At 54.1% G+C, this 27,772-nt stretch overlaps 1 protein-coding gene across 1 annotated transcript in view; it reads left to right on the top strand.

The window, feature by feature from the left end:
* Positions 1 to 27,772, top strand: part of ZNF423 (zinc finger protein 423) — a 331,871-nt gene that overhangs the window by 61,094 nt on the left and 243,005 nt on the right. The window contains exon 2 of the mRNA XM_059151593.1: positions 2,312 to 2,371. Within this exon, the coding sequence (XP_059007576.1) occupies positions 2,312 to 2,371 (60 nt within the window). The remainder of the gene's footprint in view (positions 1 to 2,311; positions 2,372 to 27,772) is intronic.

Here is a 27,772-nt window from a genome sequence, read left to right on the forward strand (position 1 = left end):
CCAACAGAATTTGCCACATGGCAACCTTACAGACTGAGAATGGTTTCTTTCTTTCTTTCTTTCTTTCTTTTTTTTTTTTTTTAAAGATTTTATTTATTTATTTGACAGAGAGAGATTACAAGTAGGCAGAGAGGCAGGCAGAGAGAGAGAGGAGGAAGCAGGCTCCCTGCTGAGCAGAGAGCCCGATGTGGGACTCGATCCCAGGACCCTGAGATCATGACCTGAGCCGAAGGCAGCGGCTTAATCCACTGAGCCACCCAGGTGCCCCCTGAGAATGGTTTCTTAGTAGAGGCAAAATGCGTAGATCTTGAAGTGAGTGAATGGTGAGGTGCGAAGGAAATGGATTTTCAGGTGTGGCTGTGGACGCTGTTAACAACAGCTCCCTTCACGCACGGCTGGCTTCGGACCGTTGGACTCATCGTCCGCCCAGGTTTCGGGGGCTGTCTGGTTGGAATCAACTTAGCGAGTAAGATCCGTTTTGTCTGGTGCGAGGTCTTGATTCATATTTACACAGCGGTGGGTTTGAAAACCCACCGCAGCTGTAACTCGCTGAGTTAGGGCAAGAGCCTTGGCCTCACCCCAGCTCGCCCCTGCCTTTCATCGTCTGGATTCTGCATCTCTACTCTTAGGACGCAAACTTGGGAAAGAGAGAACCCTCTGTTAGTGTTCCTTGGCCTGTTGCTCCTTGTTGTGGACGTCCCCTCTCAGGTGTGGTCTGTGAGACTCTGGCTGGGGAGTGGGAGCCGGGACAGATACATGATCAAAGGGGCCGTGCCCTGCAGAGCCGGACTTCTTAATTCCCAGAGCTGTTGGAGTCCCAGCGCTAAACCTGCCGAGTGCCTGAGCCCCTCTCCAGCAGGGCCCTCCAACACTGCACGCAAGTCTTCCTGCCACCCTATGGCTCAGGGACCGTTATGAGCTGCCTTCAAGATGCCAAGACTGAAGCCTAGAGGTTCAGTAATTTGCTCGAGAGGCAGAATCGGGATTCGAATCCAGGACGATAGCCTAGCCTGCGTGCTCTTCTCACTGCTTGGCTGCCCAGCATGCTTGTGGACTTGCCTTCCGTGGGAAGGGCAGGGGGTGCTGCTTATGAGTCCCGAGCTGCTAGGATCCTGGACAGCGTCCTCTTGTGCCTCTGTATACGGTGGTTTCAGGATGCATCAATCTGCCCTTCAGACCCGCTTGTGGGTTTTAGCCCAAACTCCGCATGTACTCCCTGTAACTGTGTAAGACCTCGGGCACGTCGCTTTGCCTCTCTGGGAGGCCGTTGATGAGGTGTACATGTGGTATTGATAGGAAGCTCTCTGCACCGCTCCTGGCTCACTGTGTATGCCCACGGCAGACAGTGACGGTGCAGAGGGCATGGGCGGGACCTGCTAGCTTCAGCCTGCACATGTGTAGAACTTCAGAGACCGTTAAATCTGGAAAATACTGTGTAGGCACATTTTTGGCTTAAACAAAGTTCCATTTTTACAGAGTCCATAACCCAGCTTTAATATTATTACATGCCCCAGACTGGGATTAATTCCAGGATAAGAGCTTTATTATGTCGAATAGAGTTCCTCCCGTGCTCCCCTTGTGCTTGGCCTCCATCTCCACAAGCCTGGTCTTCCATGCTGGGGTACAGGGGGGTGGAGGTGCCCCATGCCTGTGCAGCATTGTTCTGTGGGCTCAGGGGCAGGGTGTAGAGGTGAGTTCCTTTCTGATGTTACAGGCAGTGACTGCTGACCACTGGACCTTAGCATATCCCAAAGTCTATCTGTGGGCCAGGTGTCTCAGTGTGAATAACAGCGCCCCGTGCTCTTCCAACCTCTGAGAGTGATCTTATTTGTTTCACAAACAAGCTGTCAAATTTCAGTGGTGGTTTAAGAAGCTTTTGGGAGGAGGACAGTGTCTGCGGGATCAGGGAGAGGTCTGAGTCTCTGCCGTCTTCCTGCGAGTGACAAATGACTTTACCTCCAGTGGAAACTCTGATCATAGATCGTGATCAGCGGGAGCACGTAAAGAAAGATCCTGATGTGGCATCTGGCTCTAGGCCGTGCTGTGATTGACTCATGATGTCTGTTAGGGACACGGAGGTGGGGAAACCATACTGATCCAGCACTTACTTGCTATTCAGATTTTATTCTGATTATTTTATGTTTCTGTGAAACCAGCAAAAGCTTCTTTGTAGGCTCTATCCCCTTGCTTCTGATTGTGGGTATTAGAAGGACCCCCACAAATGACCCTTCTTCCTTGCCCTATTCCCTACCTTGATGGCCTGTTTGTACAGTTTCAAAACTCACAGGCCCATCTCTGTTCTCTCTTTCAGTTGAAGAGGGGGAGGCCTCGGACTTCTCGCTGGCCTGGGATTCCTCCGTGACAGCATCAGGTAAATGCCCAGGGGGCTGCTGGGGGAGTTGCTGGGGGTCCTGGGGGGGTGGGCTCAGGAACTCAGGAAGCCACCCAGCTGGTTATAGAAATCATATTCTTCATGTCACATTCCTGTCTCCAGGCCAGACTACCCCGTGCACACGATTTTTATATCAGTTCCATATGGTCAATAAAATCTATTACATACAGAGACTAATATGCCCTATTCTCCTGGGGGACCACGTTTCCTTCATGTGGGCGCGTTCTGATGGACCACGATACCTCCGCGACACAGGCTTTGAAGCCCCCTGCCATGGGCCTCACTGCACATTCATTCCAGTCTAATTGCATAAAACCCACTTTAATAGGATATTTAAACTCCAGTGGAAATCACAGTCCCCAGACTTCCCCTCCCAGACGGGGCTGCTCTGCTCTCCCAGGCTGGCAATTCGAGCCCATGCCTCTAGGGGGAGGTAATTGGGAAGTTCAGACTTCTGGGGTGCGTGGCCCCCGTCGGGTGATGCTGGTGACTTGGCAGTCAGGGGACTTGGGTTTTTGGCTCACTTCTGTCCTTGCATGAGCTCCCCTGTGCCTCAGTTTCCCCAGCTCTAAAAAGGAGTGAAGGGATAAAGTTTTCCTAACTCGAAAGTCCTACACTTTGGAGCTGCCTGTGGAACTTGGGATTAGAACTGGCTGTGGGGTCCCTGGGAGCTCCTGAGTGGAAGGTAGGACTTCTGTTTGCTCTGCATCTGGCCAACACCTCTCTGGGCAATGGCCTCGGCTCCTAGTCCAGTAGGTGCAGCCTCTTCGGCCTCGTCCCTGTCCTAGGATCCTGATCGGCGGGTTCTGGATTCCTGACGGAGCTGGAGGCATGCCAATCTCAAGGAATCTTGGACCCGAGAAGACTTTTACGGAATCATTTAGTCCAACTTTCTTGTCTTCTAGCTGGGGAAACTGAGGCACAGAGGGAACTTTGCTCTGGGTCAGTAGTTCCAGAAATGTGGTGTGAGGCATCAGGCATATGAACATTTAATGCTCAGATGGTTATACATTGGATTTGTGATTTAATGGCTATTTGTGATTGATGCTAAATTCATGTAAGTGAGAAAATTGCGTTGACAGTTTTAAGTAATGGCGCATAATGCTTGGGTTGAGCAAAAATCATGAAGATGGTTTGCAAATGACTGAGATTTGGGAAATGCTGGTATAGAAGGGGAGTGGACAGCTAGCGAACCTGGGTTCCTGGGCTCCGTGTCCAGTGCTCTTTCCCGCACGATGGGGACGCTGTTTGGATAGTCTGAAGGGTCCTGGCTGATTCAGTTTTGGGCACCGTCGTATCTGCAGGTGCCTGGCCCTTGGTGACAGGGGCTCTCTCCGTGGGAGAGAGGTTTTGTCCGAAGCCAGAACGAGGGGGGCAGTGCTCACATTTTCAGAAGAGTCCAGGGTTAGGACAGACCTGAGGGTCCACACTCGGTAGGCTGGAGGAAGGGACTGCAGAACCCCTGTCCCATCTCTTTCTGTGCAGGGGAGACACACTCCTGGGGTTGGTGGAAACACAGTGAGATTATAAATCTCCATGTCTCCTCCAGGGACCCTGACTCACATTGGGGTGCATGAGCTCAGGCTTCGGCCAACTTTGAAAATGATCCCCTTCCAAACCCCCGAACCAGGAAAGTGTCCAGCGTGGTGTCTGTATAAGGTCCTGCCACCTGGCTGCTTTCCCAATGGTGCCGGAGGCAGTGGAGACAGACAGGAACAGCAGTGCGGTGCAGGGAGAGCAGTGCATCAGTCGTGGAGGAGGACAGCCATGCGTCTGGTGGGGGGCCCTACTGATGCCTCCCTAGGGCAGGGAACTGTCTCTCGGTCTGAGATGCCTAGGGGCTGTATGGGGGCCCTGCCGGTCTTGGGGTCTCTGCTACCACTGTGGAACCTCAGGGGCTCTCTGGGATGCCCAGGCATCATGGAGGTGGCGGGATTTGTCCGTTTCCAGCCAAGAGCTGAGCAGGCCCCGTACGCGTGTGCAGAAAGAGGTACGCAGCTCTTCGTGAGTCCTCTCTAGTCCTCAGGGACTCCGTGGTGCCAGTCAGCTTCGGATGGTCTGCTCGGAGATGGAGAGAGGGAGGGCAAAGCATCCGGGCGCTGGATAATCCTCAGCCAAGCAATGGATTTTGTTTTCTTTGGCCCATTTCTGGTGACTTTTTTACAGTGCATGCAGTACATTTTCCTTCCCAAGTTCGTTGGGCTTGGGCTACAGAAGTCAGCTTGGATTCCCTGTGCTTGGGGGTTGTGAGCTGGTGCAAATCCTGAGTGAAGAGACGAAGTCAGTTTGGGAGGCAGCGCTGGACGAGGGTGATGTCACATTTGTTGAGCCTGGACTTGGTGCGTGCCCGGCGCGGGGTGAACGCTTTCCCTGTGCTCTCTCCTCCAGCCGTCCCCACAGCCCCGCGAGGCAGGGGCTCTTTCCAGAAGCTGCTCCAGAGCTTCTCCACAGGCAGGTTTAGGGCCGGCCATCTGGTGGCGGATGGGGCCAGCGGCCTGGTTAAAGCTGCTTTAGTATAACGCTTTTCATTAAGCTGAGAAAATGTCACTTGGCCGCATCAGAGAATGGGGGCAGCTGCCAAGGAAGATTATGGGGAGCAGAGCCTCCCCGAGCCGCCCTTGGCACTGCTCTGAGAACTGCCGTCTTCATTTGGCGGACAGGGGAAGGAGGCTCAGAGCTGTGTGGCAGCAGATCCGAGGTCCCCGGCCAGCAAACTGTGGAGAGGGGACTCGAACCTGAGTCCTCCTGTGGCCAGACCCTGTGGTCTCACCTCCACGCTGCCTGGCGCTGGAGGGGCAGTGAGGGCGAGCCAGACCCTGGGGGGGGGCATTGCGAGGGCTTCACGAGGGTCCCTGGGGGTACCAGCCACGGAGGGTCTTGGGCTCCTCCGATCAAGGGAATCCAGGGCGTGGTGAGCAGGGTGGGCTGAGCGCGTTTCACAGGGAGGAGCATGGGCAGCTCCTTTCCTAAGGGGGCCCAGCAGCCAGCCAGGCTGCAAGTTTGGTGTGGTGCCCTTCCCCCTCACCTGCTTTGCCCTGGCTCTGGGAGCATGATGGAGAACCCCAATAAAGAAGTAGAATGCTCTGTGTGCTCTCTGCTCACCTCTGGCCTCCTCCAGGTTCCCCTGCCCTGGGGGACCCTGTGGTCACCACCCCCAGGAACAACCCGACCTGCTGAGTCTGTGCCCTCGGGTCAGGCCCCTGACAGTGATGGAGAGCCCGCCCGCAGCAGTGTTCTCTGTCCGGGCTTCCCAGGAGTGGGGGAGCCCCGGCCTCCTCCTGCCCCTCGCCAGCAGACACCAGGCTCCTGAGAGCAGAGCCCCGGGACTGAGCACTGACCCCACACCCAGGCTGTGGGGAGCATAGTAGAGCTGGGGTTTTAAATCATTCCCCGTTGGATCCTGATTTTTTTTTTTTTTTTAACCCATGGTCGGGGGGTGATGAGGGAGCTGATAGCTTCTAAGGAGATAATTGAAGCATGATTCAGAACCTGTTTTGAGCCACAGATGCCTTTGAGCAACGAGCGGGAACATTTCACATGTGATTTCAGGGAAGTTCGTGAGTCTGAATGCCTTCGAGATGGGAAGTCTTTTGGGAGAGCCCCAAAGAGGTCCTCCCTGTCCCAAGGCTGGCCTATGGCCCAGGTGAGGGGGCAGGCTGGGGAGGGTCTGTGGTAAAATGTGACAGGTCCTACTAGAGGCACACGGTGCCAGGGACCAGACCCAGAGCTGCCGGGTCATCTGAGTTTGTGTATATTTATGTATTTATTATTAAATTATTATTTTTAAAGATTTTATTTATCAATTTGCCAGAGAGAGAGAGCAAGAGAGAGCATGAGGGAGAACACAAGCAGGCGGAGGGGCAGAGGGAGAAGCAGACTCCCCACCCAGCAGGGAGCCACATGTGGGACTCAATCCCGGCACCATGTAATCGTGACCTGAGCCGAAGGCAGCCGGTTAACCGACTGAGCCACCCAGGCATCCCTATATTTATCATTTTTTAAAAAGTTGTTTATTTGAGAGAGAGAGGTCACACACGGGGGGGAAAGGGTAGAGAGAGAAGCAGGCTCCCCGCTGAGCAGGGAGTCCGATGTGGTATTCCATCTCAGGACCCCAGGATCATGATGAGCAGAAACCGAGAGTTGGACTCCCAACTGACTGAGCCACCAGGGGCCCCTGTGTCGCCTAATGTTTTTAAGGTTTATCTAAGTCATAGCCTGTACCAGTCCTGCATTCTTTGTTATGGCTAAATAATGTTCTGTTGTATGGGGAGATCACATTTTGTTTCTCTCTTCGTCCATTAATGGACGTTTGGGTTATTTTCCCCCTTCGGGCTGTCGTGAATACACTACTGCGAACTCCTGTGTGCCGGGCTCTGCTGGAATACTCATTTTCAGCTCCGGGGGGCATACACCCAGGAGTGGAACTGCTCAGTCCTGTGGTGACTCCGTGTGACTTTTTGAGGAATGGCCGAACTGCTGCTCACAATGGCTGCCGCATTTCACGCTCCCACCAGTAATGTGTGGAGGTTCCAGTTTCTCCGTATCTTCACCAACAGTTGTTATTTTCCTTTTTAAAAATTAAAAAAAAATTTTGGGGAGCCTGGGTTAAAGCCTCTGCCTTTGGCTCAGGTCATGATCCCAGGGTCCTGGGATCGAGTGCCACATTGGGCTCTCTGCTCGGCAGGGATCCTGCTTCCTCCTCTCTCTCTGCCTGCCTCTCTGCCTACTTGTGATCTCTGTCTGTCAAATAAATAAATAAAATCTTTAAAAAAAAATTAAAAAAATTTTTATCCTAGCTTTCCTAAATGTGAAAACGTATCTCATTTTGGACAACTCATTAAAAAAAAAATCTTTATTCAGGTCACAGAAAGGCCTTCTGCCAGCTGGTTTCAGCCTGGTCACCAGTTAAGAGGTTGTTAAGGGTGCCCTTCCCAGAGGGACCTCTCTGTCCCCCTTCCCCGCCCTCCCACCAACTTCCCCTCTGAGGAGGCCTGTCTTCTCTTCAGTGCTTCTTCTTTTTTCCTTCAAGCCTTTTGGAACGTGGTCTCCAAGTGGCAGGCACCAGGATGAGCGTGAGCCCTGCGATGTGGGTTTTCAGTGAACCAGTCCAACCAAACTGAGATTTGCCATCCTTGCTCTGATCACCGAGTTTGACCGGGGGCTGGGCGGGGGGGCTCATTTCTCTATAACTGTCTGGTCACAGTGTCACTGGAGCCTTTCAGCTCTCTCGGTTGGGCTCAGGACAGGTTGGGCTTCCTTCCAACATGGCAGTGTGGGCGCAAGCTTGGGGATGCAGTGGGAGGAGGGTTGGTGGGGTGATCTGGAGATTGGAAACAGTTACTCTGACATACACTCATTGTCAGTGCCTGGGCAGGGTAGCCAGGTGACGACAGACCCTCTAGGGACTAGAGAGGAACGCTCGATAAAAATAGTAGTTTGCGGGGCACCTGGGTGGCTCAGTGGGTTAAAGCCTCTGCCTTCGGCTCAGGTCATGATCTCAGGGTCCTGGGATTGAGCCCCACATCGGGCTCTCTGCTCAGCGGGGAGTCTGCGTCCTTCTCTCTCCCTGCCTACTGTGATCTCTGTCTGTCAAATAAATAAATAAAATCTTTAAAAAAAAAAATAGTAGTTTGCAGTGGCCTGAGACCTTACTGGGGTGATCAGAGTTTTGAGCCTTCCTGCTGCCTCAACAGGTCTCATTGTCCTGGTTGATGGAAACATCATTTAGAAACGACTTCTGGGAGCCATCCCTCCTTCTTGGTTCACATCTAGAAACTGAGGCACAGAGATGCTAGTGACTTGTTTTAAAAGTTACACGAGCAGGAAGTGGCAGAGCCAAGATTTGAACCCAGGCAGCTGATGTGTGAACGTAGCACCAAAACTTTCACTAGCCGAGCTGCCTGTGAGGGTGTTGTCCAGGCTGTTCATCGTAGAGGGAATCCAGAGGCTTGGTGAGAGACTCAGCTTTGTGCCCAGGTCCCTCCTGGGTCAGGTGAAAGGGTCTCACTCCTCTGCCCAGGAGGAGAGGGAGATGCATGTTTTGAAGACCTTGTATACATCTCCCATCTCAGAGGCTAGGGAAACACGGGGGGGGGGGGGCAGACTCTCCCGCATGCCCCGCCCCAGCCTGCCTTCCCACTGGGGTAGCTGTGTGTTGGGCATGGGTGCGGGTCACAGGGGAGGCTGGTAACTGGGCTGCGGGCTCTGGGACCTGCTGGGGTGAGAAATTAGAGTAGCGTCTAGGTGGCTGGTATCCTGGGGGCCCCATAGAGAAGGGGTGCTGGAAGCCTTTCCTTTTCCTTTCATTCTGGCTCTGGGTTAGCAGTGGCTTAGGGAGAGTGGTCAGGGTCCCCACTCCTGACAAAGGTTCGCAGACTCCTCCCCACCCCTGCCATCCTGCACCCCAAGGTTCTGACAGTAAGTGGACGGAAATGTCTGGAAAACTGGGTTTTTCACGCTGGGCGTCGAGGCCCCTCCGGGCAGCCCAGCTTATACTTCCGAACCTTCTCGGAGCTGTCTCCCCATCCCCCTTGTGTTTTTTCAAGAGTGTGTGTTTATTATTTCAACGACTTCTTAGAAGCTCTACCTACAGCCTCTGCTTCTGCACCCCTGCCCCTTCTGTTTCTCTCAGCCCCCTTTCCAGCTCCGTCCTGTACCAACCAGCTTATCTAGATGAAATCCACGGGCACGGTGGAATCCGCGTGGCTCCTGTCCCGAGCTTCCCGTAAGCCCCGGGCCCACGAAGCCTTCTATCTTAGAAGTCCCATCGGGGTCGCTGGGCGGCTGGGCATTCGCGTTTCTAACGGCCCCTCCCCTGCGGGGCATTTGGACTACTTTTCCTCTTTTGGCTCTTATAAATAGTACCACGATGAGGACCTCGGTGTAGTAGGTGCTCTTTTTCTTAGGTGCTCCCAGCGTCTTCTGACTTTCTCTTTCCATCTTCAAGTCCAGGCTGGAGGAACTTGGACCCCTGTTTCTCCCCACCCCTTGCCAGGTCCCTCATTTGAATTCTTCCCTGAGTGACCCTGCACCCTGTGCTCCGCCGTGGGTGTGTCCCAGTCCCTGTGGCCAGGATGCCGTGGCCAACGACAGACGGCCCAGGCTTCCTTTGGCTCCAGCTGTCCACTTCTCGAGCTTGAACCCCCAACCCAGTCATCCTCTCGATGTGGATCAGGGGACATTTTAAAGGAATAGAAAAGGCCTAAATAGATGTATAATTTTCCAGAATTTTAAAGACTTATGAAATGCGTTTTTATGTGGGGCCGGCTGGGGAGTTTCTCATTAGCTCGGCCAGGACGTCTGTGGGGAGTTGAGCTAAGTGGAACCAGGCAGGCTGGGCAGGAAGACACGGTGGCCCTGAGCTTACCAGGGGAGTGTGGCAGGCATGCACCAGCTGGTCTGTGCCTCGGACCCCTGGCCAGGCCAGCGGGCCTGCGCCTTTGTTAGCGCTGCTTCCTCCAGCCCAAGAGGCCTGGAAACCTTCGGGGGGACTGGAGCTGAGAGGTGGCCACTCTGTTACCATGGTGAGCAGTCCATGAGGTGTAGGGCATCTGTGCCCTGCGTGCACATGGAGGCATGTACTTGTGTATGTGCATGTGTGCACATGCATGTGTTTTTGTGTGTGTGTGTGTGTGTGTGTGTGTGTGTGCATATCCAGATGCGACAGCCTTGACTCAGACCCCTGGAGACCCCAGGGCCTTTGCACCCCTCTGTACTGCATCCTGGGTCCCCAGGGATGACTGGGACCTGTTCTGTGAGGGGGATGTGCTATTTCCTGCCCGCCCTTTCCTTTGGGTCTGGACCAGCAAGGGGCCCCTGCCGGGCTACCCTCTGATCATGTCCTCTGTACCCTTTCTGCCATGAACACGTGTGTGCAGAGCCCATGCACATGTGTGCATGTGTGCATGTGTGCTGGCGCCAGGGGTGTGTGAAGGAGCATGTGTGGTGTCTCTCTTCAGCCTCCTCGTCTACCCCGAGCCTGGCCAGTGGTTTCATGGGAGTGAAACCACGGAGTGGGGCTCGTCTTGCTGGTTTTCACCTCTTGCATGGACTTGGGCTTTCTCTGAGGCAGGGACTCTGTGTCATTTGTCATCGCAGTGGGCATGGCTGGATTAGGACTGAGTCCTAACTCATGCTGACCCAGGTTGGTGGGGGTGTTGCTTGTTTCCATAGTGGAGATGGCTTCGGTGGGCTTGGGTGCCAGTCAGAGGGTTGGTGGGCAGGGTTTGCTCTGAAAGGCAAAGGCTGTGAGGGTGTGCCCTGGGCAAGGCTTGATGCACCAACTGTGCAGCATGGGTCAGTGCCCAGTAGGAAATGGCCAAGGTCAGCCTAGTCATGCTGCCTGGCCACTCTTGGCTTCCTGAGCGGGCACTCTGCAGCGCCTGGCTCCTGGATTGGGGATGGTCAGCACTGCATCAGCCAGTATCCTGCTATAGGCTGAATGTAGCCCATGGGGGTTAGGCTGCTGTTCTCAGCCGACCTTCTCCTAAAATCCTGGTGTGTGTGCACGTACATACACACCACTCCATGTATGTATTAGTCTGAACCTGGCTAACTGGTGCCTGCTTGGGTCAAAAACCCCATTTTTTTTCTTGCCTACACTAATAATTCTTTTCTCCTTCATTGTGGTTACTGGCTTTAACTGATGGCTGCTGGCCATACTTGTTGGTAGTTAGGACATTGGACGGATACTGAATCCAGTAAATAGGATGTTTTTTGCTTCTGCCTTTCTACATCTTACGGGAAAATACTTTGCAAACCCCACAAGCTTGGGGAGGCAGGGGTAGTGCCTGTTTTGCTCACTGTTGTATCTTCAGCAACTAGCTCTGGCTACCAGCAACTGTAGTAACAATAACAGTAAAAATAACAGCCATCTAGTTATTAGTCCATGGTGCCGGGTTTGAGGCTGGGCTGCAGCACACATGATCTCATTTAACCCTCCCGAAGCACAGCTTGTGGGAAGTGTACCATCTCACAGAGGGCAGTTGAGACTCAGAGGGGCCGAGAGCCTGGTGCAGGCTTTCTGAGCTCATGGAGCCAGAGCAAGGATTTGAGCCTGGGCTGGTTTTATCTGAGTCCAGGGCCCCCTTTCCTTGTTGCTAGTTCAGTGGCTGGGACTGAGTGGAGATGAGTGGAGATATTAAGAGCCCTAATGAAGTCGCTATAGTGACATACCCGAGGGGAGTGGGGTGGCAGGGCCAGTATAGGAATGAGTGACGGCTGATCGTTGACCCACCAACGATTGTGGGGGCAGGTGTGTGCATATACATACATGTACATACACCCACACACCTTCACACAGACATAGCTGTACCCACAACACGCATGTACAGACACATATTCACACGTCACCCCTCCAGCCCCCAGGGCACATACACGTTCATATACGTGGCCTCCACACCTCACACGTACCCTACCATGCACATGCATCCTCACAGACTCAAGTATGAACACATGCAGACACGCGCATGCAGGCAGGAGTGCAGGAACACATGTGCACATGTACGCAGTGTGCATAGGCACACTCTTCAAACGTGTAGGGAGAGAGACAGGCACACGCACGCAGCACGCCCCTGGGCTTGCAAATGAGCAGAAAAGTCTTGCTTCTGGGCTGTGTCTCCTCAAGGACAGGGACTGTGCGGCTGTTCAAGATGACCGGGTTGTTCTGTGCTCTCTATTTTCTTTCTCTGCTTTTCTTTGGTTTCTTTGTTGTACCCTCGGTGCCTTAGACATACTTTCCGTCCAAAGATTCAAACCCCTGCTGCTGGGCCTGGTGCGGGGCTGACCCATGTGCAGACACAGACCCCAGTGCCCATCTGTCTGTTCGCCTGCATGGCCTGCTCTGGCCCACAGGCGCCCCCCCAGCCGCAACTTGGACATGACTTCATTTCCATCCTGCACCTGCCACTTTAAGAGTCCAAGGGGCCTGGTGGGCCTGTCCCCAGAGTCGGGCTGAGGGAGGCCGGGCAGCTGCGGGTTTGGGGGAAGCTTTGTTAGCTCCCAGGGGCCTCTTGGAGCCCAGGCAATGCTGGGGAAACCGAAACAAAGAGCGACAATGGCCTCTTTCCCTCCCTGGGCGGCTTCGGAGCAGGGCCTGCATGGGCGGCCTCTGGGGGCCCCTGTTATTTCCTGTGCTGGCTGCGGGGCTCCTCGCCAGCCGCAAATGGGCAGGAAGCAGGGCAGGGCATCTCCTCCCCACCCGCTGGGCTGGCCCTCATAGGCCAGAGTAGCTGCTCCTGTGATCCGGGGGCCGGCAGGACATGTCCACTCCACTGTCTGCTGCTCTAGGCCTGCGGGGCTGGGCCTGCCCTGCTCAGGTCTGCCTGGGCCTCCCAAGAGGGGAAACATGACCCCCGGCTCTGCTGACCTCTCCCCGCTGCAGACCCCACATGCTCCCACCATCTGCGCTGGAAGCCGAGTTTCTGCCACTGCTGGCCTTTGTGGCTGGAGGGCTTGCCCCACAGAACCAAGGATGAGGCTGGGCAGTGTGCTTTCTATTGGCTGTTAATTAATTCGTCTGGGATTGGGCTGGAAGTAAGCTTAGGTTTAGTACCGTGGTTAGGGGTATGTTTAAGCCTAAGGTTAGGGTTAGGGTTATGTTTGAGGATAAGGTCAGGGTTAGCTTGGCCAAGTCCTAAAGACTTAAAAAAAAGAACACCCGAAAACCAAAAACCAACAAAAACCCCACCAGGAGTCTGAGCATGGATTTTGAAACAAACACACCTTTGTCTCAGGGCTGGATCTCACCCAGCACAAATTTTGGGGAGAGGCTCCCCACTAATTAGATTTGTTCAACATCTAATTTGCAGGTGTCTGTTTGGACCATACTTGGCCCCAAGGATGCAGTGGTATCCGACACTCCAGGACCCACTTCTAGAGGGAGGACACGAGAACCGTGTTCTTCCGTTCTTAGCTGTGAGGACACACTTGGCTGAGTTGGTCACCGTCTCAGGACTCAGTTTCCTGATCTGTAAAGTGGGGATACCGAAGCCCTAGCTGGTGCCCCCCCCTTGCAAGGATGAGTGGGAGTGTAGAGGTCACGTGCTCAGCACGGAGCCCAGCATAGAGCAAGTACCTGTCAACACTGGCTCTGGGTGTTATTAATGGAATGAGATGAGATGGCCTTACATCGCTGGGCAGCTAAAATAACAGATGAAAACTAATTACGTCCGAAGCCCCAGGTATGGGTCACTGTGTAGGTGAGCTTCCTGGCAGCTCAGGCCAAAGGAGAAATCGGATGGAGGGAGGCTTGGCCGCCTCTTCCCGACTCACGCACTGGGGACAGACAAATGTTTTTCCCTGGCACTAAATGCTTAGGAATTTACTCTGCGGAGCCTCATTAATCATTGAACAAACAACAGCCACGGTCTCAGTAACAATTTGGCACACAATGCAGAAACAACTTTCCTAGAGTTCTTTCTTAAATTGACCCTGGAAGAATGCTCCGGGCCTAAGTGCACACCGCAGCTGCGAACTTCCTTGCGGAGCTGCCCGGAGGGGGCTGGGCCAAGCCAGGTTGCATCCTGGGCAGCTGCTTAGGTGACTTGCCCGAGGGCCTGCTTCGATGTAATGGAGTAGGGTTCTTCAGTGGGGGACCTCGAAGAGCCCTGGACATGCCCAGGATTGCTGGGTTGCTTCTGGAGGGTTCTGCAAACTTTTGACTTCAGAAACTAGCCCCGACCTGCTTCTGAGGACCCTTATCCCCAGCTCATAAAGCCTTTATTTATTTATTTATTTTTTTTTAAGATTTCTTTTTTTTTTGAGAGAGAGGAGAGAGAGCATGCATGCATGTGGAGGGTAGAGGAAGAGAATCCCAAGCAGACTTGCCCCACAGGATGGAGCCCAACACGGGGCTCCATCTCATGACCTCGAGACTATGACCTGAGCTGGAACCAAGAGTCAGATGCTCGATTAACTGAGCCAGCCGGGCGCCCCCCTCATGGAGTCTTTGGGCGGACTTTGGGACCTCTCTTTGTATCCTTATGTTTTGAGCTCAGCAGCTGGGGGTGTGTGTCAGGCACTGGGGCCCCTCTGCCTAGACCGTACTCTGGCCATGGTTTGTGGACTTGCTGCAGCAGTCCCCATCTTTTGTTCCCTTTTTATAGGATTTTGTATTTACTCGTCTTATTTGAGTGGGTGGGGTTGGTGCAGGGGGCACAGTCAGGAAAACTGAGGCTCAGGGGTGTTAGGAGGACTCGGGGCTGGGGTCCGTCTGTAGACCCATGCCTAAATGTATATCCACATCCCCAGATCTGCTCACACATACCTACTCTTTGTGTGTATGAATAGTGCTGTGGGCCTGATCTGAAGTTCAGCTAGAGCCCCGTCCTGGCCCTTCCTCCTCCTGCTGGCAGGACTGTAGGCTTGGCCCCAGGAAGGCCCGCCCGGGGCCACATACCCCTGTGTCTGGCAGGCACCCCATGGAGTTTCCATGGTGAGCTCTCCTTTGGGGGCCCCTGGGTGGGACTTTCCATCTGGGTGGAAACCTGACCCGCAGGCCCCGAGAAGGAGGAAATGCCTTCCCCAAATGTGGAGAGAGAAAGAGACGGCCAGCCTGGGATTTCAGCCAGAGCCCCTGACTCTTGCAACCCTGTGGAGTCTGGGGACCCCCAGGGGTCTGGGGCGGGGCTGTCGAGGACCCACCCCTTAGGGAAGAGTCATCATTTTGGTGGCTGGCTGCCACACGTCCCTGTGGCTCTGGCCTGGAGTTTGTGTGTGTCCTCCTCCAGACACCGGTGCCTGGCTCAGATTTGAATTTGGCTCTCTCTGTCCCCAAGGCCTGTGTGCTTGTCACTGTGTCCTCTCACCTCCCTCCAGCAGGCATTTCCACAGACATTAGCTCTATGAACCCCTGAAGTAGCATTCGGACCGCAGATGGTGTTCTCATGCCTGTTTCCCATATGCAGTCACTGTCCCTCAGAGAGGCTAGGAGTCTTGCCCAGTGCCACACAGTAGGTCTGCAGCACGGCATACACCTAATCCCACCTCGCTACCTTGTTGACAGCATCTGTGCAGACTTAGGTCATTACTAGTCCATTTAACTTCTCCCAATTAAGATGCACATTCGCCCAAATAAAGAAGGCAGTAACAATGTGAAGAGAGCTGGCAGTGCCAGTCGCGGGGGCTGTCCGAGTGAGCCTGAGCTCTGGGGGGGATCTGCTGCTCCCTCAGGAGCTTCAGGTAGCTGCGATTCTGGGGTTCTACGATGTGCATCTTCTCCCTCACACCTGACAGAGGAGCCAGGCCCCTCATTGGCCATTATCTTCCCAGGCCCCTCATTGGCCAGCCACGGCTGCTGAATCTCAGGACGGGTGACGTTTTTGCCTCACGGGCTGACTTTAGAACCCGGCATGCAACCACCCTCCCACCTCATCCCCCCCCACACTGGGACCCCACACAGGGTACCTGGGAAGGGCCCGTGTCTAATGCACAGGTTTGGAAGGGGGTGTGTGGGGTCCACGTGCAAGGGCAGGGGTGTGTGGCGGGTGCTGAATGGTCCCCATCATGGGTGTTCTCCTTGGGGCTCTTCTTGGCATCACCCCCAGCCCAGATCCTGGGCAGAACCACTGGGGGGACCTACTGTTCTGGCTGAGGCAGGGTTTCCCTAAAAGGAGCCTGTCTGGTGCCAGGATCATACTCAGCCCCATGGCTCCTCCAATGGCCCCCCTCCATCCCTGGCCTGGGGTGTGGAAGCAGAGTTCCTTGACCTAGTGCTGCTGGAGGGAAGGGGCCCTTGACCTCAGGCTTTGCAGCATGATGACCTTCAGGGCTCAGGTCAAGGTCTGGGCTGATAGTTAGGGCAGTGGGCAAAGAGCGAGCCTAGAGGGTGGCGATGGTAGGAGCACTAGACTGGGAGTCTGGATTCCCATGCTCTGGGCCCACCTCTGAGGTTGGCCAGGCTCGGGGGCCACCAGGAGCCTTGGGAGGTCATGGTGGGGTGAGGCAGGTGAGGCAGGAGGTTCCCTGTGGAGAGTCTCACTCGTACATGTAGCTCAAGAGTTGGGGTGGGTGGGAGGACTCCCCAAGTCACAAAGTGGCCTTGTGCTGGAGTTCCGTCCTGTGCTCTCTGCCCTCATTCTAGCCCATGCCTCGCTTGGCCTGTGTCCCCCTTCTGGAATGCCCACATCCTGCGCCAGATTCCTTCCGGGCCCAGCCCCATCCTTGCCTTCTCTGTGGCCTTTGTGTATGTGCCTCCCGGTTCATGAACCCCCATCCCGTCCTTCTGAGTCTGTGAAGGACCAAGTGCCGGCCTGTCCCTCTTCCTGAACTGTTCATAGGCTCCACCTCCCCTGCCCCTGGACTGCATTTTCTTCCCCTGTCCCCTCCCTAGTAATCCAGCCCAGGGCTCAAGCTCTGCTTTATTCAGTGATGGGCAGTTTTTCCAAATGCACGGCACCAGGAAGTTCTACTGAACGTCAGACCACCTTCTCAGTTGCTGCTGGGTGAGCGCTGGTGCTGGTGTTGTGGGACCGCCCCTTGACGCTGGGAGCCTGCGTCACCACTGGTGGACCCCAACAGCTGGCATTCTTGCAGCCACAGGTGTGACTGAGCACCTACTAAGGGCTGGGGAATAGAATATATTTTTCTGGGACACGACCAGCAGGGCGGTCAGTTAGAGAGCGGTGGGGTGGTGGGGAGGAGGGGGCGTCTGCAGGGTGCTCAGAGAGGCTTCTGTGTCCAGGAGGGGCGTTTGTGCAAGAGAGGGTATGAGCCAAGCAGAGGGGTGGGAGCAGCCTTCTGTCCTGCCGTGGGGATGTGTTGGGCCTGTTGAAGGACAGGAGGGTCCCTGTGGCTGGAGTAGAGGGAGCCAGGGCAAGGGGGGCAAGAGGTGAGGCCAGAGAGGTGGTGGTGGGGGAGGTGAGGCTGGGGAGGTGTGGGGAAGGAGGTGAGGCCAGGGAGGTCATGGGGGCGGGGGCGGGTGGTGGGGAAGGAGGTGAGGTCAAGGGGATGGGAAGGAGGTGAGCTTTGGGGTGGGGGGAGGAGGTGAGGCCAGGGAAGTGGGGAAGGGGAGGAGAGGTCAGGATGGAGTGGGAGGGAGGCAGGCAGACCTTGAGTCTTGGTGGACACTGGATTTTACTCTGAGTTGAAGGAAGGCTAGGGGCAGAAGGGAGAAGGGATCCCTCTAGCTGTGTGTGGGCTAGAGGGAAGGGCTAGAGGTTTGGGCTAGAGGGAAGGGGGCTAGAGGGAAGGCCTTGCCCCGGTGGGAGATGATGGGGGCTGGGACCCAGGCCAGGAGGTGAGAAGACATCAGATTAGGAATTTCTTTTGGAGGTCGGTTCAGAATGTGTGCCTGGTTGGGGGAGGAAGTAAGGGTGACTCCAAAGCTCCAAGGCAGCGGGGTTGCTGGAGGTGAGCAGCTGGGGGATGGGGTCCTGGGAGGAGCTGCTCTGATACATGGTGGGGGGGTGGGGCCCCGAGAGCCGGCTTTTGGCTGCAAGTTGAGGGCAAGTTGGGGACGTCTCTGGGAGACTGAGCGGGACTTGTGTGGCCCAGCGCTATGGGGAGGAGGGGACCGAGGACATATCTGGGTCTGTGTGGCTGGCACTTATAACTGGGAGTGAGCTCTGACAGAATAGAGTCGAGGACTTTGACCCGAGAGGCATCAGCGCTGAAGGCAAGACAAGGTGTGCAAAACCGAAGGAATAAAGGCTTCCAGGAAGGAGGGAGTCACCAGGCAGGTCCGAAGCTTTCCAAACCGGGGCCCCCTGACCTTGACGGGACCAGCTCTTTGTGCAGACGTGATCAGGTTGCTTGAGATTCGTGCAAATGGGAAGGAGGACCAGCCGGGCGGTGGCCCTCACGCTTGGCGGAAACCGCCTTTGCTAGAAACCATTCTGGGGCGAGAAGAGATGGGGTTCAGGGGTTAATGAAGTGAACTCTCGTCTGCAGACTGGCCCTTCCGGGGGTGTCTGCGCCAGGCCCCCTCCCTCCCCGGCTCCCACTCGGGATCGGCACCGGCGGCTGGACCGGGGGTGGTGTCTGGGAGCCCCAGACTGTTCGCAGTGGAGTCCAGCTGTGCACGAGCCCTCAGTGCTGAAATTGCCAGCCTCGCGCAGCCCAGAGCCAGCCCGCGGAAGTGGGCCAGCCGCACCTCCGTACAGGATTAGAGGGATGTGTAATGGATTAAAGATCAAAAATGTTAATTAAGAAATGGTCTTTTCTAATAAGATGCCTTCAAGGGCACAGGCCTGAAAAGGAGGGGATTTCTCATTTTGGCAACACGGTTTCTGTTGTAATGAAATTGGTTCACAGACAGTGGGGAGGACCCGACGTAAGTCTCAGTTTAAAGACATCTCCATCCAAATTAATTAGCAATGAAAAACGGAGGGCAGCGCGTCAGACCGGCAGGCAGGCAGCGAGTGGCGACCTGACAGGAGGGCTGCATGGACTTTGGAGAATTCCCTGTGTCCCAGTGCTTGCTGGAATGTTGTATCTGAGGGGGCCTTCCTGGGGGGCCTCGTGGGGTAACTGTTTTCGGATGAGGGCTGGTTCCCTGGGAACTTGCTGTGTGACTTTTGATGGTTCGTGTGCCTCTCTGGTCATTCCTCAGAGAGTTTTGTATCCTCTGTGGATGACAACAAAACCTCGCCTATCTCCTCACTGATCTGTTGGATCACATGGATTCTTAGATATGATTTGGAACCTTGAAACTGTCTGTATAAATCAATATTATTGCTAAGGGAAGGTTTGGTCTTGGTGTACCTGATTCAGACTCGGAATTCTGAATTCTGGTTTCCAGCCCGTGAAATCCCTCAGGTTGTTTGAATGTCTTGGAAGGACACAATAGTCCGATGGGTAAAAATTGGGCTCTAGAGTCTGCCGGGTCCTACACGAATCCTAGCTCTGCCTCGTGCTTGCGGCTTACGACCCGAGTTTAGTAATTTAACTTCCCTAAGCCTTGGTTTTCCCTTCTGTAAAATGGAGCCAATGGTCCCTGGCTCCTAGCACGGTTGTGAAGTGGAGGATAATGCCGTATCGAGCCTGGGCTCCAAGGAAGTGGGCTTAGTGTGCAGGGCTGGGGGTTGTTGCTTTTATTGCCAAGAAGCAGGGGAATTTTTGTTCCTGTTCCAGATGGGTCCTCGGTGGGAGGCAGAGAGACTCTCTGTGAATTGGGCTCAGACCTGCAGTGTTCTGAGTGTCCTGGGTCCTCCCAGGGACAAAACGTCCTTCTAAAGAAGACAGAGGAAGGGGAGTCATTCAGAGTCTGGGTATTGCTCTGAAGGGTCCAAGATTGGAGAGAAGCGTGGATGCCCACGTCTAAAGAAGGGTGTCTCACTGACCCTGCGTCAGTGAGTCTGACTGTCAGTGAGTGTGTCTGACAGAAGCTGGTGTGTTTTCTTGCCTGCCTCAAGTGCTGCTTTCTCTGGCTGGGATGTGGGGAGCAAGTGAGAGAGAAGACAGGAGCCTTGCACTGTGCTTTTTCTCTCTGGTTGGACATTCTATGCTCTTCTGCACCTTACCCCAGCTTTGGACTTACTGTGGCTGTAAACCTCACTTTTTTTTTAGATTTTATTTATTTATTTGACATACAGAGAGAGATCACAAGTAGGCAGAGAGACAGGCAGAAAGAGAGGGGGAAGCAGGCTCCCTGCTGAGCAGTGAGCCTGATGTGGTGCTCTATCCCTGGACCCTGAGATTGTGACCTGAGCCAGAGGTAGACGCTTAACCCACTGAGCCACCCAGGCATCCCTGTAAACCTCACTTTTACAAAAATCAGAGGGGCACCTGGGAGGCTCAGTCGGTAAATGTCTGACTCTCATCATGATCTTAAGGTCATGAGATCAAGCCCCCAGTCAGGCTCCGAGCTGGGTAGAGCCTGCTTAAGAGTCTCCCTCTCTCCCTCTTCCCCTCCAGCCCCATCTCTCTCTCTTTTAAGAAGAAAAAAAATTCAGAAACCATTCTCATTTAACAATATTTGCCTTGAATTGCTTTTTTTTTTTTTTTAATTATTTATTTATTTGACAGAAAGAGATCACAAGTAGGCAGAGAGAGAGGAGGAAGCCGGCTCCCCGTGGAGCAGAGAGCCCGATGCGGGGCTCCATCCCAGGACCCTGGGATCACGACCTGAGCCAAAGACAGAGGCTTTAACACACTGAGCCACCCAGGCGCCCCTTGAATTGCATTTCTGTCTTATATTAGTATCATGACTTCTGTTTCGCTTTTTCTTACATCTACCTGCTCTATCCTTTCTCAGCGTTTGACACATTTTCCCGTTAAAACTTAAAAAAAACCCCCCAAAACCGTGGTAAAGTACATCTAACATAAAATTCACATCTTAACCATTTTCGGGTGTACAGTCCAGTGGTGCTAAGCCCGTGCGCCCTGGTGCATAACCAGCACCACTTTCCAGCTCCAGAACTCTGTCTTCCCCCAGCTAAAACTCTGTCCTCGCCGAACACCAGCTCCGCATTTCCCTCTCCCCCGGCCCCTGCCAGCCTCCATCCTGCGTGGTCTCTGAATCCGACTTTGCTAGATACTCACAGCAGTGGGGCCCTGCAGGCTCGCCCCTGGTGTGACTGGCTCGTGTCCCTCAGCCTCATGTCCTCGAGGCTCGTCCATGGTGGAGCAGGTGTCGGGACCACCTTCCTTTGGAAGGCTGAATCATGTTCCCTTGTACGCACTGACCAGATTTTGTTCTCCACTCACCCTATGATGGATGCCTGGGTTGCCTGCTGTTCTGAAGACCCGCCATGCTGTTTCCCACCATGGCTGTGCCGTCTTACAGCCCTTCCTGTAGAGCTTTGTCTGCCGGCGGAATGAGAAGGAACCTGGAGAGTGTGGTCTTGTCCTGTCCCGACTTGGATGAAGGACCCCCGTGGGCCCGGGTGTGGTGAGGCTCTGGCTGAGACCCGTCCCCTCAGCTTCCTTCCTGCCACAGTTCAGCCCTGGGATTGGGGGACCCATTGACACAGCCCCTTCCCTGTGTCCCTCCACCCCTGGAGCCGGAGCAGCAGAGGCTCGTGGAGGAGGAGAGGGAGCTCTGTGCTCTCTTAGTTTGGTTCCAGCCACGGGAATAGGAATGCTTTACACCTCAAAGCAGCAACCGCACAAGCGGTGGGACAGAAATACGGGATGAGTGGGTCCTATGATCTACTCCCTGAGCCTCGTCCGTGACACCGAGGTGAAAAAAAAGGACCAGACAGGACCTGATCTTTACAAAAACAAGCATTAAGAAAAAAGTACAGGGGCGCCTGGGTGGCTCAGTGGGTTAATCCTCTGCCTTCGGCTCAGGTCATGATCCCAGGGTCCTGGGATCAATCCCTGCATCAGGCTCTCTGCTCAGCAGGGATCCTGCTTCCCCTTCTCTCTCTGCCTGCCTCTCTGCCTACTTGTGATCGCTCTCTCTCTCTCTGTCAAATAAATAAATAAAATCTTAAAAAAAAACAGAAAAGAAAAAAGAAAAGTACAAACACAGCAATGGAACAAGCTACCTGCCGCCACACCCAAAACCGGGATGTATCTCCCAGACCTAAGGATAAGTAAGAGAAGTCAGGCAGAAAAGAGGACAGAGCTGCATCTGGGGAAGAGGCTGGGCTGAGACTGCCCTTGGAGGGCCTGGCTGGGAGGGACAGAGGGAGCCTGTGGGTGCTGGGAATGTCTTCTGGAAAAACTCGCCACCCACTTCCCTTAACATTTGAGTCCTTTGTGCAGATGCCTGGCTGGCTGGGTCAGTAGAACAGGAGACTCTTGATTTCAGGGTTCTGAGTTCAAGCCCCTCGTTGGGTGTAGAGATCACTTTAAAATAAAATCTAAAAAAAAAGAGAGAGAGATTTGAGCCCTTTACAGCAGTGGAGTTAAATCTCAGTAGAAAAGGGACATGGAAAGAAGCACAGGGGGCAAAGCTTGCATTTCAGAGGTGTGGGGGTTGTGGCTTTTTACTGAGCTCCTTGCCTCCGAAATTATTTGAGGAACGTATTCTAGGGCCAGTCCTGGGCTTGGCCTTGCCAGTGTTCTAGACGGACGTGGAGGATAAGAGACAGAGGTCAGTACTCAACAGCCCCTGAGTGAGGAGGGTCTTGGGGGAACCTGAATTGTCATTTTGATGTTCTGAATGACAGTGGGATGGGGAGGGGGTGGAGAGCCCCTTACTTTTCTATGCATGGAAAGTGGACTTCAGGCCTTCTGATGTCCGTTTTTTCTACACCTTTGCGGCCTGGTCTCAGGGGAGTCGTTTGGCCCCTGTAAGCCTCTGTCCTCTGGTCTGGGTGCACGGATGCCTCGCAGAGTGGCTGGGAAGTGTGCAAGTCCTGTGTCCCAGGTCACACTGTATGTGGGAGGCACATTCTCAGTGTGCGTGTGTGTGTGTGTGTGTGTGTGTGCACGCACGTGCATGCACGCTAGAAGGGAGGTGGTGGGAACAGCACGATGGGGAATTTCAGGACAGGACTTGTGGCAGAAGCAGCAGATATGGCAGATGATTTGTGGAGACGTCAGTGGGGCTGTGGAGACCCTGAGCACCTCTTGGGAGGTGCTTGTCCTACCGCCCAGTGGAGGGAATTTCTGGCTTTTCCTTCAAGAATCAGCTCTGTGACCTCTCTTCCGAGAAGCCCTTCCTGATTGCTCCTCATGCTGCTTACGTCACCCCCTGTGCATTTTCCACCTTCGCCTTCACCACATGGTCTGGTTTGTGCCTCTCCTTGCTCGATGAGGAGGTCCTTGATGGGAAGACCATGCCTTGGTCATTTTTGTGTCCCCTCTGCCGGGCATAGTTGGTTTTTTTCACTGGTTTATTTTATAAAAATGTGTCACCCATCTCTTGTGTGCCAAGCCCTGGCTTAGGCCCCCCGGGGTCCATGGTAAGGAGGGCACGTGTGGCTTCTGGTCCCTGAGTATAGTCTGGAGCAGACAGCTCCTGTGGAAGGCGCATTCATTCATTCATTCATTCTTTGTCTCCTTCATTCAGCAACCTGAGGCACTGGGGTTGTAGTAAGCAAGTCAGGTGTGACCTGGGCCATAATAGAGCTTACAGCCCAGTAGGGGTGTCCATGACCAGAAATCTCTTTCTCTCTTTTAATATTTGACTGGAGACTTTATTTTTTTATTTTAAAAATTTTTAAAAAAGATTGGATTTATTTGCCCGGGAAAAAGAGAGAGAGCACGAGCGAGAGCGCACACAAGCAGGGGGAGCAGCAGACAGAGGGATAAGTGGGCTCCCCACCGAGCAGGGAACCCGATGCAGGACTCGATCCCAGGACCCTGGGATCATGATCTGAGCCAAAGGCAGACGCTTAATGACTGAGCCACCCAGGTGCCCCCCCCCCCCCGCCAGAAATCTCTTTATAGGCTCAGTACAGTGAAAGAGAACAGGACTAAGGGGCGACCTGTTTTATTTTAAGATGAAAAACAGATACAGATGCCCCACAGACCAATTTAGGACTGAGGGAATTCTTCGAAGCTGGGTTTAGAGATGGAATTTTGCCAGCCACCCCGGAGGCCCGTGTGGTCATAACCCCCTTCCTCCTTCCAGAAGTGACCACTTGCCAGACTTTTATGGCAATCACGTCTGCGCATTTCTTTAAAGTTCCGTCACCTAAATGTGCGTTCCTTGCCATTATGCTTTAGCCTTGGAGTGTCATTCTTTTAGGAGATCAAGGGAGTAATATATATTTTTTTAAAAGGATGATTATTTTAAAAATCGTTTATTTATTTATTTATTTAGGAAAGCATTTTATTTATTTATTTGGGAGAGAGTGAGAGAGCGTGCACCAGCAGGGGAAGGGCAGAGGCAGAGAAGCAGGCTCCTTGGTGAGCAGGGAGCCTGTTGCAGGACTCGATCCCAGGGACTCTGGGATCATGACCTGAGCCAAAGCCAGACGCTTAATGGCTTAATTGACGGAGCCCCCTAGGCGCCCCTAAAAAGCCTTTAAAACAAATCCCTGACGTGGGTCCTTCTGATGGTGAGGTTCGTGGATAAACTGTTTCCCACTGTTGGCAGGTATAGTTGGGACAAGAAGGACGTTCTAGTGCTTAACATACAGCAGGCATCCACTCAGGGTTTCACAGGTGGCTGGACGGGCCCGGGAGGCTGTGCCGTCGTCGAGGGGAAGAGGTGACACCGTCTTGAACCAGGGTGATGGTGGCCGGAAGGGACCGATCGTGTGGAGGGGAGGAGCTGATGCCTGCTTCTGAGTGTGGGGCTGCACACCATCCTTTCTCCAACTTGTCTTTTGGGATGTATTTCCCCATCAGAGCATTTTGGGAGACTAAACTCCCTGTACCTGCTGTGGCAGGTAAACTGAGTTTGCGGTTGGGGCCGTCCAGGGTGCACATGTGTGTCTTCCAGGCTGTTCTTCAGAATGGATGGCAAGGGGCTATTTCCCACCAAGGGAGGCTTCTCACCCCTCTGCCCAAGAGGAGAAGATCCACAGGCAGGTGACCACATCCCTGGCTGGGTTCAAGTTCCCAGGAGAGTCCCAATAACCTGCGGAAATACGTCGAATTCTAGAAGTAACTGGCCGATGAATTCCATGCGATTGGGACATGGTGATTTTAAAACGCTGGTAATTAAACCATGTTAACCTTTGGTGGGGGCTGGGCCGTCCTTAGCACTCGGGGACTCCTGCTGTCCTGGGAACTTGCTTCAAGCAGGTGGATGACGACGGCATGCTCTTAGCCGGAGCCGGCGGGGCTGCTGTCCTCATTCGTCTCACAGGCATATATGAAGCCCCTTCCCTGGGGCGGGGGAGGCGGCCGTGATTATGTGAGTGTGTTAGAGGGTTCCCTTAGCTACGAGTTCATTAACTCCCAAGCGAGAGTAAATAGAAGGAGAATAGGGGAGATGTTAATATAACCAGTTATTAAGTTGAGTGAGTGGCAAGCGTTAGAAACCCATGGAATCCCCCCTACAATATTGAAAGGCAAGAAAAACACGATTTGTGAGATTGGAAAATTTTTGGCCTCCCGTACCTCGCGCAGTGATGAAAACTCTGTTTGGTCTTTGGCATGGAGGGGCACCGCGGCGCCGGGTCCGGCCCCTCTCCTTGAGGGTGCTGCAGGTGCCTGGCCCAGTGTTGCGTAGCGGCAAAGACGTTAACTGTCGTCGTCCGGCACGCGACAAGAGATTTTAGAAGACACACAAAACAGCCACGCGCAAGACGGGTCGTTTCTTGTGTGTGGTGACACGGGAGGAGAGGTCTCACGGACCTTCCGCTGGAGTCTAGAGCCGTGCTCTAGGACAGAGGCTTCCAGAAAGTTCCATGTGTTTTAGGAGAGATCTCGAAAATCACGCGGCGCTGGGGACTGTGGCTTCTGAAGCCTGTTTGTGTGCGTGCCCACCCTCCCTACATCCCCCGCTGGTGTCAGAGCTGCTCACAAGCCTCCAAACTCAAGATGGGTATTGTCCCCCATGGGCCCCTCCTGTCTGTGCCCTCTTTCCCACATCGTCAGAGTCCCTGACCTGGCAGTGCGCTGGGAGGCAGTGACCGGCGTGACCACCTCCCTTCCCTGGAGGTGTGCCGGCCAGCTCTGGACAGCCTTTGGCAGGAATGCTCGCAGAGGTGCTTGACCTGGTAAAAGCTGGGCTGGATGACGTGGTCTTTGGGTCCCTTCCAACTGGAGGCTTCTCTAGATTCCTTGAGGGATGAGCTGGAAGCACTTGAGCCATAGAGCTGGTGGGTTAGGTGACCCTGAGGGACGGTGGTGCCATAGACTTGGCTGTGACAGCTCGAGGCTCCTTGCCTTAGCCGTCTAGGGGACGCGGGGGCCTTGCCTGATTCCGTACATTTCATGCCAAGTCTGGCCTCCACAAGGCTAGCTGTCCTCCGAACAACTGATTATCTTGTGTTGCTTTGATTCTAAGATGTGCTTTTTGTCAGAATCCACCATTTCTGCAACTGAGCAACCTTTTGGTCTATGCATCTGTCTGATGAAATGACTCCCCCCATCCCTTCTAGAACAAGCCGGCATTGAGCTGGTGGGTGTCCTGCCTTTGCAGATTCTTTGACCTGAGGGGCTGCGGTACCTGGGGCTGGGCGCCTTTGTCTGATGCCCACTGCCTCCTGGGCACCAGGAGGTTTGAAGAATCCGGAGCTCCTGGGACGAGAACACCTAGCCCCGGACCTGTGTGCTCCCAGCCGTGGCATCCCGGGCCTGCTGCTTTCCCAGACACAGCTGTGCACACACAGACGGAGGAGGCAGTCAGCCATGGACAGCAAATCTGTTCTGAAAACCCTGGACACTGAGACCTTCCAGTCACCTCTGTGGGCTCTGCTCTCATCTTGCTTAAATCCTGCATTTGCTTTTCCTTCCTCCCTTACAGACCCTTCAGGGCGCCCCCCCCCCCCCCCTCCCAGGGCTTCCCACCAAACCCCAATGCCTCCTGCTTCCAGCCTGGACATGGCTTCTGCCTCAACTGGCCATTCACCCGATTCCTTTCTGGTCATCCCAATCTCTTTGGAGGCCGGACTGGCTCTGGGTCTACTTCTGACGGGCTGGGCGCCTGGGACAGGACCCGGCCCGTGGCAGGAGCTTCAGCCACAGTCATTGGTGGGTTGAATTGATGGCCCTGTGGCTCAGAACTGGCAGCTTACGGGCATTGATCGTCAGTAGCAGGGCAACGCAGCTCGAGGATTAAACCGAATTACGGGTGAGAACTCAACTCTAAGAATGGCTAATTATTATTATTATTATTTCTTAACCAACTGCAATTTACAAAGGGAGGGAAGGAGACACAGAAGAGCACACCCTCTAAACGAGGGTTAATTAGAAGTCTTCCCGATAGCTAGTGCTTGATCAGCAACAGAACAGCATGTAAATAAATCTAATTTCCCTCCAACTCAACTCGTCACAAGCTTAATTACAGCAGCCACAATGTGTGCCTGTGTGTGTTTTTTTCATTAGCGAAAGAGGGTCATTATTAGCCGTGTCTGGTAAGAATTATTGTGAAGAGCCCGGTTCCACCCTCGATAGGTGTCCTCAGAGAGCAGAGAGGAACTTTCCGTGTGAACTCCAGAGTTTCCAATTAAGGTGGCTTGGAGGAAGCAGGAAGCGGCAACACAAATTAGAAAAATATTACAGGAGGGGACAAGCAGGCAGGCCAGCCAAGGAAGGGTGCTGGGAGCCTCGGTTAATTACTGTGTGGAGGAAGAGCTCCTTGTGGGGGCCAGGCCTTTCTTTTCCCCCCATTGCCACTTGCCTGCCCCAAAATCTTGGATCTCTGAGATCCTTCTGAGGTCCTCGCTTACATTCTGGCTGGCTGGCTCCGCTGAAAATGAGACTTGTGGGGGGGAGGGGGCGCGGCGGGGGAGGGGTGGGGGAGGGGTGGGGGAGGGCTTGACCACTTCTGCCCACCTCTTTCAGATGGCTTTTCACACCTCCCTTCCCCTCCTGCCGAGGAGCAAGGCAGGGGAGACCACGCCGTCACTCCAGGAAGACTGCCTCCCT

The sequence above is a fragment of the Mustela lutreola genome, chromosome 16 (assembly GCF_030435805.1).
Source record: "Mustela lutreola isolate mMusLut2 chromosome 16, mMusLut2.pri, whole genome shotgun sequence".
Taxonomy (NCBI): domain Eukaryota; kingdom Metazoa; phylum Chordata; class Mammalia; order Carnivora; family Mustelidae; genus Mustela; species Mustela lutreola.